Source organism: Crinia signifera, chromosome 6 (assembly GCF_055691185.1).
Source record: "Crinia signifera chromosome 6, ASM5569118v1, whole genome shotgun sequence".
Classification (NCBI taxonomy): Eukaryota; Metazoa; Chordata; class Amphibia; order Anura; family Myobatrachidae; genus Crinia; species Crinia signifera.
This window is the reverse complement of record NC_139222.1, coordinates 29,797,116-29,811,381: the sequence shown is the minus strand read 5'-3', so window position 1 is coordinate 29,811,381 and position 14,266 is coordinate 29,797,116. Positions and strand designations below refer to the sequence as shown.

Genomic DNA, 14,266 nt, shown 5'->3' with positions numbered 1-14,266 from the left:
CTGTGTCTTTGCTGTGTAACATGGAGAGGCAGAGGGTGTCTGGCACTGTCTGTGGGCTCACTGGGCTGGTTCTCTGTCATGTGAGTCAGAGGCTCCACCCAGGGTTATAGCTCCAGACACACTTTGAGTGACAGATGTAGCCAAATATATAAGAGATTCAAAAAGTGAAAAATAAATCTTCAAAAGCTCATGTCAACCTTTTTCATTTTCGACCATAGCCAATAGCGAATTGCGGGAGGGGGGTCGTGGGGGGTGGGTGACGCAAATCGCGGTAGGGGTGTCGCGAATCACGGGAGGGGGTCGCTGGGGTGCCGCAAATCGCCACAAGAAAAAATCAACACAGAAGGGTCAACACATTAAGTGTGGCACTTCATTGGTGACCATGTCGACACATGAGAATGAATATGTTTCTAATATGAAAACATTCTTAAAATGAAAAATAAATCTTCAAAAACTCATGTTAAACTTTTTCATCGTCGACCATAGCCATGTTAGTGTTTTGCATGTGCCATTTGATCCTGGGGTTGCTGTGAATCGCGGCGGCTGGGGGGTGTCCACGGGAGGGGGGGTGGGGGGTGTGTGTGTGCCATGAATTGGGGGAGGGGGGGTCGCGGGGGTGGGAGCTGCGAATTGTGGGAGGGGTGTGCGCGGCGGTTGCAGCGAATCGCGGGAGGGGGGGTCGCGGGGCCGGGGGGTTTGCCTCGAATCACGGGAGGGGGGGTGCCGCGAATCACGTGAGGGTCGCGGTGGGTGCAGGGGGGATGGGCGCGGGGGGTTGCAGTGAATCGCAGAAGGGGGGACGCGGGGGGGTGGGGTGCCACAAATCGCCGGAGGGGGGTCGTGGGGGCTGGGGTTGCCGCAAATTGTGTGTGTGGGTGGGGGGGGGTGCCGCGAATTGCGGTAGGGGCGTTCTCGGAGGCGGGGGAGCGCGCGAATCGTGGGAGGGGCCCCGCGAATTGCGGGAGGGGGGGGCGCTCACCTGGTGTGTCTGGTGAGTAGCTGTGTCTTTGCTGGGTAACATGGGGAGGCAGAGGGTGTCTGGCACTGTGCATACCTCCCAACATGACCCATGCCAGGAGGGACACAATGCTCTGCCGCTGGACTTTCTTCCTAATGCATGATTACCTCCATCTGTGTTGAACAGGTTAATTGATAGGAAAGGTGCTTCAACACAGGTGATGGCAATCATACATTAAAAGGAAAGTGCAGGAGCAGAGCAATGTGTCCCTCCTATGACTGTGGGCTCACTGGGCTGGTTCTCTGTCATGTGAGTCAGAGGCTCCACCCAGCATTAGAGGGTCAGACACACTTTGAGTGACAGATGTAGCCAAATATATAATATATATATATATATGGGCGGTAATCCCCGGCACTCCGGATAGGAGGGGTACTTGCCTGGTGCCTTCCGGGAAGCTGATGGAGGCGGACACAGCACCAGCCCGGAGCTCCTATATATTTGGTGAGTTCACTCTTTATCATTATATGCTGTTCTTGATAAAAGCGCGACAAGCGCTGAAACGTTGAAACCTTCTACAGCCTACTGTAGTTATTTCTATTAAGACCTGAGTGCCACCGCCACCATTGCTATATATATATATATATATATATATATATAGGTCCAGACGGCGGCACTCCCCTAATAAAGATATTCTCAAAAGCAGATGTCAACGTTTCGAACCTTTTTATTAGCGGTTCTTCATCAGGATACACAACATATATAACACACATAACCATATTTATACATACCCACAAGACCTCACCGCCAATTGTGTCAAGTTTGCTTGGCGCCAATGTCCCGCTCAACACACCCCCAGCGCGACGTGCGCATCACATGCCACGTCATACAGGAAGCAGGAACGAGTCACATTGCCATAACAAACCTTCGTTACCATGGTAATCATACACTGTGCTGCTGCACCATAACGGAACACACTGACGATCAGAAGCGGTTCCCAGCAATCAACGTGCTGCGCGTCATAAGGCGCGTCATCACGTTCAGTCGCAACACCGCTGCCGGATCCAATCAGTGCATCCGAGGTAGCCATAGCAACAGTGCACCTATACAACAAGGAAATAATCGCTGTGTCCCCGACTGATGAGAGGGGGACAATACAAGAGGGCGAGGAAGACGGGGCAGGCCGCCTCTAAGGACTTAGTCTTCAACCTCTCCTCCCACGTATTGACTGATGCTGAATATAGTGTGCTTAGCAAGGGCCTATCATTCGTCCCCACAGCCCGTTTCGACGAGATGCAATGGGAGATTGAAAAGTACAAACTTAATCGCTCTTTGAAATTGAAAGAGTATTTTTGTAAAAAGGACTGCCCTCCTTCATCTAAAACCACTAATGTGTCCCCCACTGAAATCCCCAAGCAGTTAGCTAAGTTGCAACCTCGTTCTGTATTTGAACCTTTATCAATGAATCCTAATATTAAAACTTTCATGCAGGCGCTTGAGTACAATGTATCTAATGATGTAATGTCTAGACCTAAGCGTACTAATGATAAGGCTAACCTTTCCCGTGATGAATTTAATGCTTTACATGATTTGGGTACTTACACCGATGTAGTTATACGGCCCGCCGACAAAGGTGGAGCTGTGGTTATCCAAGATTTGACGGATTATAAACTGGAAATCGCCCGCCAATTGGCTGATGATACAGTTTATGAGCCCCTCAAACGTGATCCCACTGTTGAATATACTAAACTACTTGTGTCTTTACTTGATGGTGCAGTTCGTAATGGCACTATCACATCTGAACTTGCCTTGGCTCTGAGGGTAGTGAACCCCGTTGTGCCGCTGTTGTATACCCTGCCCAAAATACATAAGGGGCTTAATGCCCCTCCAGGCAGGCCCATTATAGCGGCGCGGGGTTCACTATTCCAGAACATTTCCACATATATCGATGCCCTCCTGCAGCCGTGTATTAGATCTTCTAAGGGTCATTTGTTGGATACCACAGCTTTTCTTAATGGTATAAATGGTTTGGGACCTATTCCATCCAATAGTTTGCTTTGTAGTATTGATGTCACTAGCCTTTACACAATTATTCCTAATCAGGCTGGATTAGAGGCAGTACGCAAACTGTTACAGGATAACACTCATTACCGGGGACCCGATGTTGAGTTTGTTATCACTTTATTGGAAATGGTCCTTACACATAATTATTTTCTTTACGACAGGACTTTTTACCTGCAGCGCGTTGGCTGTGCGATGGGGAGTAATTTCGCCCCATCGTACGCCAACGCGTTCATGTTGGATGTGGAGCAGGAACTGTTTTTTTCAACTCCCGATGTATTGCGTAGAGTATTTTACTATACGCGATACATCGATGATCTGTTTATGATCTGGACGGGATCCCGAGAGGAATTTGTCTCTATTATTGAGAATCACAACAGATCCTGCAGTCCTGTCAAATTGACTTTCACTGTCGACACTGAGCGTGTCAACTTTTTGGACGTGACGCTTACGGTCAGGGGTGGCTTGGTTGAGACTTCTGTCTTCACCAAGCCCACTGACCGTAATACGCTGCTGCATGCCACTAGCTGTCATCCTGGGTCAACCAAATACAGTTTGCCATATTCCCAGTTTCTACGCGCTCGACGTATATGCAGTAGTGATGTGCTGGCTGAGGAACAGATTGATATCATGTCCCAGAAATTCAGTGAACGAGGCTATGATGCTGGCTTGTTGCGTGAGGCTAAAGTGAAGGCTCTCTCCAAGTCCCGTGAGTCTCTACTGATATATCGTGAGAGAAATGATACGTGTAAACGTTTACCCTGGGTCAATCACTACAGCACACGCAGCACGGACATCAATAGAACTGTTAAAAAGTTGTGGCCTTTAGTACAGATGGACCGTACCCTTGATCTGTCTGATACCATGATTATGCCCTGCTACACTCGTGGCAGGAGTGTGCGGGACATAGTCATGAAAACTGACATCGGTAAATTGCAACAGAGTAGCAGTGAAGCTTTTTTGAGTGCTAAACCAGGTTGTTTTAGATGTTTAAATTGTATCACCTGTCGGTCTCTCACCACAGGTGATTCATTCTGTCATCCGTCTAGTGGGAAGCGATATGGCATCAGGCACAGAGTAACATGTACAACTAAGTACATTGTGTACATGATAACCTGTCCCTGCTCCCTTAGCTATATCGGCAAAACAGAGAGGACACTGAGAGAACGTATGGCGGGCCATCGACACTCTATAAAAGTTGCCTTGGAAAAGGGTGTCAGCGACCAACCGGTGGCGCGACACTTCTATGAGGCACACCACACTATACCCATGTTACGTTACATGATTATTGACCACATCCCTGAGTCTATTCGTAGGGGTGACAGGTCACGTATGTTACTACAGTGTGAAGCACAGTGGATACAGCGTCTAGGTACGCTAGCCCCTAGAGGCTTGAATGAATTCAGGGGTCTACATTGTTTTCTATAGAAGTTATATGTTTACTGATGTCCCAGTGTGATTCAGCCTATTATGTGCTTTTTCTGTTTATTTTAGTGTCTTGTATTGATTGGTATGCCTGATCTTAGTATATCAAAATGATCAGTTCTGCATTTATTCAGCATGCTACTCGATAATCCATTGGATTCACTTGTCTGTATGTATGTTATTTATGTACACTTGTACATTTGCTATTTCTTATGCATTATTTCTACTTAGGTGTTGGTGAAGCATAACTATGTCATTTTATCTTGATCTGTATGTTTTATAATAATACTTGTGTTGCCGGCGCATCTGTCGGGGACACAGCGATTATTTCCTTGTTGTATAGGTGCACTGTTGCTATGGCTACCTCGGATGCACTGATTGGATCCGGCAGCGGTGATGCGACTGAACGTGATGACGCGCCTTATGACGCGCAGCACGTTGATTGCTGGGAACCGCTTCTGATCGTCAGTGTGTTCCGTTATGGTGCAGCAGCACAGTGTATGATTACCATGGTAACGAAGGTTTGTTATGGCAATGTGACTCGTTCCTGCTTCCTGTATGACGTGGCATGTGATGCGCACGTCGCGCTGGGGGTGTGTTGAGCGGGACATTGGCGCCAAGCAAACTTGACACAATTGGCGGTGAGGTCTTGTGGGTATGTATAAATATGGTTATGTGTGTTATATATGTTGTGTATCCTGATGAAGAACCGCTAATAAAAAGGTTCGAAACGTTGACATCTGCTTTTGAGAATATCTTTATTGGGGGAGTGCCGCCGTCTGGACCTGTATGCTGACCCTGTGGGGTTATGGATGGCACCCTGACTTATCTACTTGGTTGAGGACGTGCTGCTCCCATCTGGACTTTATATATATATATATATACCCAGGCAATGAGCATGTAACCCCCTGGCAATGAGCATTGCATTTAGGGGAAACAAATTATAATAAATGTATGGGGCCCCCCAGAAATTCTTTACGCTACTGGTAAGACATGTGGTATACCGCGTACCTTTTACGGTGTTGAACAACATGTTTTCTATGGGTTTAGTCAACAACAAAATTGTCTAATTTTGCGTACGCACAAAATTTTATTCTATTAAAAACATCAGATGGAAAAATGCAAAGTAAATGACAACACTATAAACAATTATCTCTCCTATTGGCTGTAGATACGATCCTCTACTCATTCCACCTCTCTGTCTTCCCCTGGACCTCACACTCCGCCTCGTTGGTGTGGATGCAGCAGCAACAGATGGCACTGGGATCTCTGTTCGCCCGCTGGTTGTAAAAGTATTTGCTTGGTGTAATGTAGGGTACACACCAGGACGACCCGCTCACGATGCACATCGTGAGCGGGTCGTCAGTGTCTCGTCCGACCCGCTCACGGTGACGCGGGGGGGGGGGGGCACGACCCGCTCACGATGTGCACCGTGAGCGGGTCCAATCCGATGGCGACCCGCACCCGGCTGTATGGTCGTCATTGAGATCCTACCTGCAGCAGGTAGGATCTCAATAACGACCGACCGACCCGCGGGACCGCACATCGGATCGATATCGGTCCACAGCAGGTCAGAAAAGGGCCCAATCAGCACACAATCTACATCCAATTGATCGGAATTGGATCGAGATTGTGGGGATCGGGCCCTAGTCGTCCTGGTGTGTACCCAGCATAAGTTTTGGCTTTGACCCTGGTGCAGGCTTGCTATTGCAGCACAAATGTGATTGCTTATTACTAGCTGGTTGTTGCTTTGTTCTCGGATGGCCTGTGTAAGGTCATGTGTGGTGGTGATGCACTGGAATTGTTTGGTTTGCTTGTGCATGAATTCAAACTGTTTTGTTTTGCAAAGTCGCCCAGATACGTGCTGGCCATCGATGTTGGTTGATGTTGTGGCTGAGGAGTTGCATGATGTTCCCCTAGGGCCTTATGTGTTTGTCCTGTTGTCTTCTCTGTAGGCTCTTCACACAATGTGTGGGAGATGTCCTCCTGCTCTTCCTCTGGCTGTGCAGGTGGTGCATGTGTAGAGATGGTATATGATAGACCTGATGGAACAAGTAGAAGTGTGTATATTAAACTATCCAATGCTTTATCTTTATACACGATACACAGTGCAGAGCTTGGTGTCCATTGTAATTGAGATTTGTGGATACCGCAACCATTAACTGTAAGAGCTGGGCTGCGGGGAGTGCCGGTTTAAATCTGGAGCCGTTCCCAAGCGAAACACAGTTCACAAACAGGCAGCCAATCACTGCTTTCTGCATGAAAGCTCCGCCCACTCTCAGCATTTTTAGTTAGACGCCAATGAGCGGAGCCTTCAGTTTGACGACAGCGGTGATCGGAAGCAGATGTCCCCCTGAAGAGCTGAAGATGTCGCTGCTGTCATTAATGGGCCAGTGGCGGACAAATCCAGATGTGGGCCGGAGAGTGCTTCAGCTGGTGCAAAGCAAAGAGCTAAATGAAGCACCCCCACTAAAGCCCCTTCCAACGTAGCAGTAGACAACCTTGGACACGAGTAATATACCCCCTAGACCACCTTGTGCTGGACATTAGACATGTTATGTTAAGCAGGCTGAGGGCCCATGCTAAAATGATACATGATTATGATCATTAGGTTCATGTCACTTTATATGCCCTTAAGAAGGCAGGCAATAGCACAAGCCCCTCTTGATTGGCTGGGCATTAGGCCCAGTCCACTTTTTAGTAATAGGTAAAGGGATCCCCTACTGTGTTTCATGATTTGTATAAAAGCCACTACTGTGGGGTAATGTATAAGGGGCAATACTGTGAGTGTAATGTGCATGATGCACTACTGTGTGGGCATATTGTGCAGTAAAGGCCATACTGTGAAGCAATGTGCCATACTGTGTTTGTATAATGTGCAACAAGATGCACTACTGTGTGGGCATAATGTGCAATAAGGACCCATACTGTGTGGGCAAAATGTGCAACAAGCGGCCATACTGTGTGGGCATAATGTGCAACAAGGAGCCATACTGTGTGGCCATAATGTGCAACAAGGAGCCATACTGTGTGGCCATAATGTGCAACAAGGAGCCATACTGTGTGGGCTTAATGTGCAACAAGCGGCCATACTGTGTGGGCATACTGTGCAACAACGGGCCATACTGTGTGGGTATAATGTGCAACAAAGGGCACTTCTGTGTGAGAATAATGTACAATAAGGGGCCATACTGTGTGGGCATAATGTGTGGGCATAATGTGCAATAAGGGGCCATACTGTGTGGGCATAAGGTGCAATAAGAAGCCATACTGTGTGGGCATAATGTGCAAAACATATTGGTACTATTGTGTGGAAACCCCCCCCCCCCCCTCACTGTGTGGCCACTGCCATTTTTTGCATAAAGGCCCCCACCTGGCAAATCTTTACATTACATTAGGCATCTATTGGGGCAATTACCCATTCTACTGATGCCTGGGTCGGCCATCAGCAAAATCCAAGATGTTGTAAATCCTAGAAACACTGATTCCATCCCAAAAATAAATGGAATGGTCAAGTTGGGTGTTTTTAACACGTAGGATTTTGCTGATACCTCAAGAAACCGCAAGAATGAAGCGGTATCAGGGATTTGCCGGGTAGATGTATGGCCCACTTTTGACAAGTCCATCATACAAACATATTTGTAAATGAAACATTTTTGTTTTTGTTGCATGAGTTTGCTTATAAATCTAATTATTATTAAAACAACTCACCCGCAATATGTCCCTTATCCTGCGGGGAAGGTTGTGGCCACTTAGATGGGACCTTGCGTCTGGGCGGAGGTGCTTTGCAAAGAAGATAAACACTATTAAACAATTAAAAATAGGGGAAGAACCGAAGGACAAAAAAACCCCCGCTATTAGACAAGCTCAATAAAGATTTAGGGGGGAATTCAGTGTATCTATATTGTATAAAAGGGGCAACTGGTACTAAAAAATTAAAAATCTATATATTCATAAAAACTAACTACTTCTCACCTCTATGAGGTAAAGTACTCAACGGACCAAATTACTCCTTTGTGTGATAAAAAAAAATAGAAAGTGACAGCAATTTTTGCAGGGACACTGATCTGCCGCAAACTTGCTGGATATGGAGAGAGGTAGCTGCGAATACAGAGATTGGAGGTAGGAGCAGAAAAGGACTGGGGGTGGGGTGGAGAGTTTGTGGGCTAAAAACGATCACAGCTCAATGTGAAAGTAAAAACTGTCACAGCTCAAAGTAAAAGTACATTGCAGAAGCCGTCATTTTGATGGACTTTTTACTAGTAAGACATAAAAAGAAAATTATAGGAGCTTATCTTTTAAAATGAGATATGTTCAGGAATCACCCGACGCGTTTCATCCTTAGGACTTCATAAGGGGTAGTAAATAGTGACAGAACAAGGAGAATGGCTGCATATATCCTGTATTATTATTACTCACGGAGGCCGAGTTCTGCGGGACTAGCCTCCTCCGTAATCTTCACATCTCTCTGAACTGGACCCTACATGTGTAACATTATAGCAATAAAGCATAACGATACAGGAATTCATATACCCCTAAATACTTCATAGTAACATTATCAGGTCATAAACTTACATTCATCATTAGAATATAAAAATTCCATCTACCTGGAAATCATGTATCGGGATAATGTAATTGTCCCATTTACAATGAACTTCATCCATTGGACAGTAGACGTGACCTTTGGTGAGGATTAGGGAAACTGCAGGCGTGCCTAAGCTTTTTAGGGAGGGGTGTGTGATGTCAGCTTCAGGCCGGATATGCCTTTTTCCATCGCACTGCTAAGTCTAGTGCTACTCTGAACCAGCGATGACTGTGTACTGTGTAAAAAACATCGATGGTGAGCCTGTTACGATGGGTTTTGGACATATTTGCATGGCTGTAGCCGTACACATCCATTTGCTCAGTGATCACAGGCGGATTTAATTCTAGCGGGGTGGCGTCTTAGCTGACCGCTGGACGCAGCGCCCAATTTGTGAGGGTGCGATCAGGTGTGAATCAGGGCCATGGTCACACATATGCTGTAGGTTGGGGACCCCAGACTCAGTGATAGACCACCAGGGCCCAGCCCCACGTTGTTGCCAAACATATAAAGGTGTGGAGCAGGCTGCATTGTTCAGCTCCTACCTCTTCTGTTGATGCCTTAAAATGGAGGCGCGGATGTTTCTTCTGCCCCGTGGCTGTGACAGCAGCGCGCACATAGAGTAAGTAGATCCGCAACAGGTGAGGGAGCGGAGGGGAGATAAGGAGGTACTGTAGGTGGTTGGTCATAGTTAAGAGAAACTACTTTTTAGAATAAGGTTTTTTTTAGGATAATTGGGTTTGATTTTTGGGTTGAAGAGGCTAAGGGGCCCATTTATCATACTAAGGGGCCCATTTATCATGCCAATAGCCGCAAATATATTAAGTATCATTGGAATGTATCAGGAGGGACCACAGCAAGAATCTCTGATCCCTGCTGCGATCCCTCCTGCACTGCCACCGGCTGCTTCCCCCATAGGTTACTATTGGGTATGCGAAGCTGGCCGATGTATCAACATCGGGCAGCAACGCTTCGCATCCCTGGGCTATTGCCATTCTGAGATGGCGGTAGCCCATTGTAGCCTATGGGCTATAGATTGCACTTCCGCTGGGGCAGTGCGGTTAGTGGGGTCGGTAAGGGGTCAGCACTAACCACACATGTGCAGACACCCCCCGGCGCCCGGCTCAGCACATCGCATGGACAGGCTCCTTTCGGAGCCCTGTCCCTGTGCGCCAGGAATGATACATCCCGCCAATAGGATCACATTTTTACAATGCTATCCTGGGAGGTAACAATCCGCCCAGATCACATTGTAAATGCGATCTGTGATAAATGGGCCCCTAATGCTTTTAACTCCTTTGCCGCTGAGGGTTTTCTCACCCTGGTGCTTAGGGTATTTATATAGTAATTTAGTTAGAATCAGGGCTGGGTGCCGGGACACGGAGGCAGCACGAGTGTGGTGCAATGGGGGCCTTGATGGCCTCACTGGTGTCACCAATGTGGGCAGTACTGCGGCGCCAATGTCAATATGGGACCGGGTGGTCCCACCAACGACACCGATGGAGGCGTGCCCGGCACTTACATAGGAGAATGGGAATAGATGTCGTGTGTGTGTGTAGGGCATCTATTCACGTGACGGCACGGGCAGGGTGTTTTAGCAGGGTGCTGCTAAAGTGCCATACAGAAAAGGAAGAACCACAAGTCTAGCTATAGCTGCTGTATGAGGAGTGTGTAAGTATCCTATAAATTGATAGGCCAAAAAGAAAAAAGAATTATACAGCGCTAGGTTTGACTGAATGAAACACACTACCACATGTAAAAAGTTAATAACACAGGGTTGCCGACCCTCCCGGAATTATCAGGAAAATCGGGTCCCCCTCCCAGACCCCCCGGAAGGGTGGGCAACCCTCTCGGAATCAGACCCCCACTGAGCCCCCCCGATCGCTGCATTTAAATGCCGCAATCCGCGGGTCTCAGAGGAGGGAGCAGAGCTAAAATGACACTCGTGTCGTTTTAGCCCCGCCCCGTCCATGGAGATCAGTGATTTTGACTATTTCCCTAATGGGGGCGGGGCTTAATGACGTCAGTCAAGCGCCCCCCCAGCGGAGAATTTGAAAGTCGGGAACCCTGCGTTATACTATACAGTAACACCCTTATAAATGTTTTGTTACACAGTAGTATCACTACACAGTACACTACACAGTATTGCCACTTACACAGAACACCCACAGTAGTTGTGCCACACATCATGCCCACAGTCGTAGTGCCCAGTACACATAATACCCAAATTAACAGTGCACAATACACCCACAGTAGTAGTGCCACACCTAACGGTACTTATGTACTAACTGGGCTGCCGATTTTGAAATCGGGTCCATCGCATCGCATCCGACCATATCGCATGCGATGCGATGCGATGGACCCGATTTTTCCATAGGATTCAATGTTAAAATGGACTGAGTCCATTTTAACATGTAATTCAATGGGAAAAGGGGTCCTTTTCATACCCCTACTATCCAAGTGGGCATGGAGTTGGATATAAACCTGTAGCGAGCCACCGAGCCCGAAGCGTGGTGAGCGGACACAGAATACCGTCCGCTCGCTACGCTCGCCACAGGTTTATATCCAACTCCATGCCCACTTGGATAGTAGGGGTATGAAAAGGACCCCTTTTCCCATTGAATTCCATGTTAAAATGGACTCAGTCCATTTTAACATTGAATCCTATGGAAAAATCGGGTCATCGCATCTGATTGTATGCCTTAAGTTAAGGCATACAATCAAAAAAATCGGCAGCCCAGATAATACATAAGTACCCACATAACACCCACAGTAGACATGTCACACATAATGTGCCAATTACACATAATGCCCAATGTAGTAATGCCCCTTACACATAATGCCCATAGTAGTAGTTGGGTGGTGTGGTTATTACACAAGATATCTGCACAGTGCTTAGATTGGAGAACTATTAAGCTGCTGATGCGGCTGATGCTTTAATCAAAATAAATCTTCAAATAAAGACAAAGAAAACTTTATTTTTATAATCTATGCATCCATTTTTAAATGGTCAGTAGTGTGATTAGGGGATCAATCCTATTTTTTGCAGCTGCACTAAATCTCGCACCCTTCGCATCCTGGGGTAGCGAGCACTTTTGTTGCCGTAATGATTTGCATCAGAAAATGAATTATAAATAATAGGTTCAAACCCTGGGGAGAATGTGGAGAGGCTGTGGGATGCCAGGTATCCGCGTCCACCCACCTACCACACCTGCCACTCCACCACCCACAGCACCCCCACATCCACCTGTGGAAACACCACACACACTCCTTACACACCTGCCCCTCCCCCACCCATGGCACACCAGGCTCTCCCACATCCACAGCAGGCCCAGACCCTGTCTAAACATTTTTTTAACTTATAAATGCAATAAAGCTGGGGTAGCCAACCCTAGTCCTCGAGAGCTACCAACAGTGCATGTTTTGCAGGTCTCCTCACAGAATCACAAGTGAGCTAATTAGCTCCATCTGTGTATCTTTTAAAATGTTTCAGTGATTAATGAGTGCAGCTGTGCAGCAGCTAGGTTGTCTGGAATATGTGAACTGTTGCATACCCTCCAACATTTGAATATAAGAAATCGGTACACATTCAGAAAGAGGGCGTGGTCATTAAAAAGGGGGCGTGGTCATGTGCAAAAAGGGTGCAGCCACGTCCCCTACTGAATGTGTACTGTGCACCAACCAACTACTACACCCCATGGCTATATGTACCCAGGTTACCTAGGATTGCTGATGGTGTCCCCTGTCCCGTTGCTCCGCTGTTGCATGAGGCGGGCAAGATTCAAATTTAATTTCCAGACCGCTGTGTTATGATTGGCTGCAGTGCCTGCACTGTGATTGGCCGCAGATTGTGTAGGCGGCTACCATTGGCTGCAGCACTGTCAGTATTATGCAAACTTATTTATACAGATGGGCAGCTCCCCTGTCAGCCAAGCCAGCATCGGCTGTCATATTCTGCAGTTCCCCATAACAGCACCACTATAGTGGATCCCCAGCTGCTATCAGGCTCCAAGTGGCCAGCAGTGCATGCTGGGACTTGTGGTTCGGAACAGGAAATTAACGTTTGCAAAACTTGGCCAGCAGATGCGACTACTGGTATAAATTAAGTTCAGGAAAAGGAGGCGAAGAAGTAGCGGGAGCAGTCGTCCACCCCCGAAGACACTCCACTTTTCTTACCAGTTGGTCTGTATCGTCCATTGCGGGTCGGGTGGGCACAACAAGCTGGGCCACAGAACGCTAACTCCTGCTGCTCCAGTGTTGCCGCCTTCTCCTCCTCCCCCCGCACGCCCGGGACTGGTGCGAGCTTGCCGCCGCACATGAGTTAGGCAGCTTGCTCTGCATGACACCCAGGCCAGTGCAGGAAGGGAAGCGCCGCTGAGTCAGTATAATAGGGCTGAGCAACTACACGTGTGGGTTAGTTTCTCTGGTACTTATGTATTAACTTACCCCTACTATCCAACTACGCATGGATTTGATTTTATATAGTGTGGCGAGCCACCGTGCCCGAAGCGTGGTGAGCACACGTGGTCTCATAAGAAAAACGGGAGCCCAGATATTACATAAGTACCGTTTCTCTTCGTGGAACCCTTACTCTGCGACTGCAGCCAGAGTCCAGACACTCCTGTGCTGCCCGCACCTTCAATGACACCAGTGCAGGGTTGCCTAAAACCGGTACACTATGATTTAGCCGGTACAGACCATTTAAAAACGGTACTGTACCGACTAAATCGGTACAGTTGGAGGGTATGCTGTTGGTAGCTCTCGAGGGCTAGGGTTGGCTACCACTGCAATAAAGGACCTCACAAGTTAAGGAGGCGGAGCAATGAATCACCTAGTATAATAATATGTTTTGCAAATTAAGCTGAAAGTTGTCAGTACAGTCACACAGCGAGTCTGACAGCACAGTTACACGGTTCTAACTTAACAACAAAATTAATATTGCGTTGGTCCATGGTGGCTGTGCCACTACCAATTCTGAATGAATTGGTAACCCCATCGCCAAGGGGCCACGCCCGATAGCCATGCAATAACAGCCACGGGTGGGGGGGGGGGAGGGGAGGGGGAGTGGGATGGGATGGGTTTCTTTGTCTCAGGTTCCCAAGCCTGTATGTGGGTCTCTTTGTCTTCGGTTCCCAAGCCTGTATGTGGGTCTCTTTGTCTTCGGTTCCCAAGCCTGTATGTGGGTCTCTTTGTCTTCGGTTCCCAAGCCTGTATGTGGGTCTCTTTGTCTTCGGTTCCCAAGC

General features: G+C 47.6%; 2 protein-coding genes across 2 annotated transcripts in view; one reads left to right on the top strand and one right to left on the bottom strand.

Moving 5' to 3' along the window:
- Nucleotides 1–14,266, top strand: part of LOC146010213 (uncharacterized) — a 156,373-nt gene that overhangs the window by 126,372 nt on the left and 15,735 nt on the right. The gene's annotated exons all lie outside the window — the stretch shown is intronic.
- LOC146009565 (uncharacterized) overlaps nt 1–14,266 on the bottom strand; it is a 50,769-nt gene that overhangs the window by 35,409 nt on the left and 1,094 nt on the right. Inside the window, exons 2-3 of the mRNA XM_083150011.1 lie at nt 8,861–8,897; nt 8,153–8,224 (exon numbers count right to left, since the gene is read on the bottom strand). Of these exons, the coding sequence (XP_083006137.1) occupies nt 8,153–8,224; nt 8,861–8,897 (109 nt within the window). The remainder of the gene's footprint in view (nt 1–8,152; nt 8,225–8,860; nt 8,898–14,266) is intronic.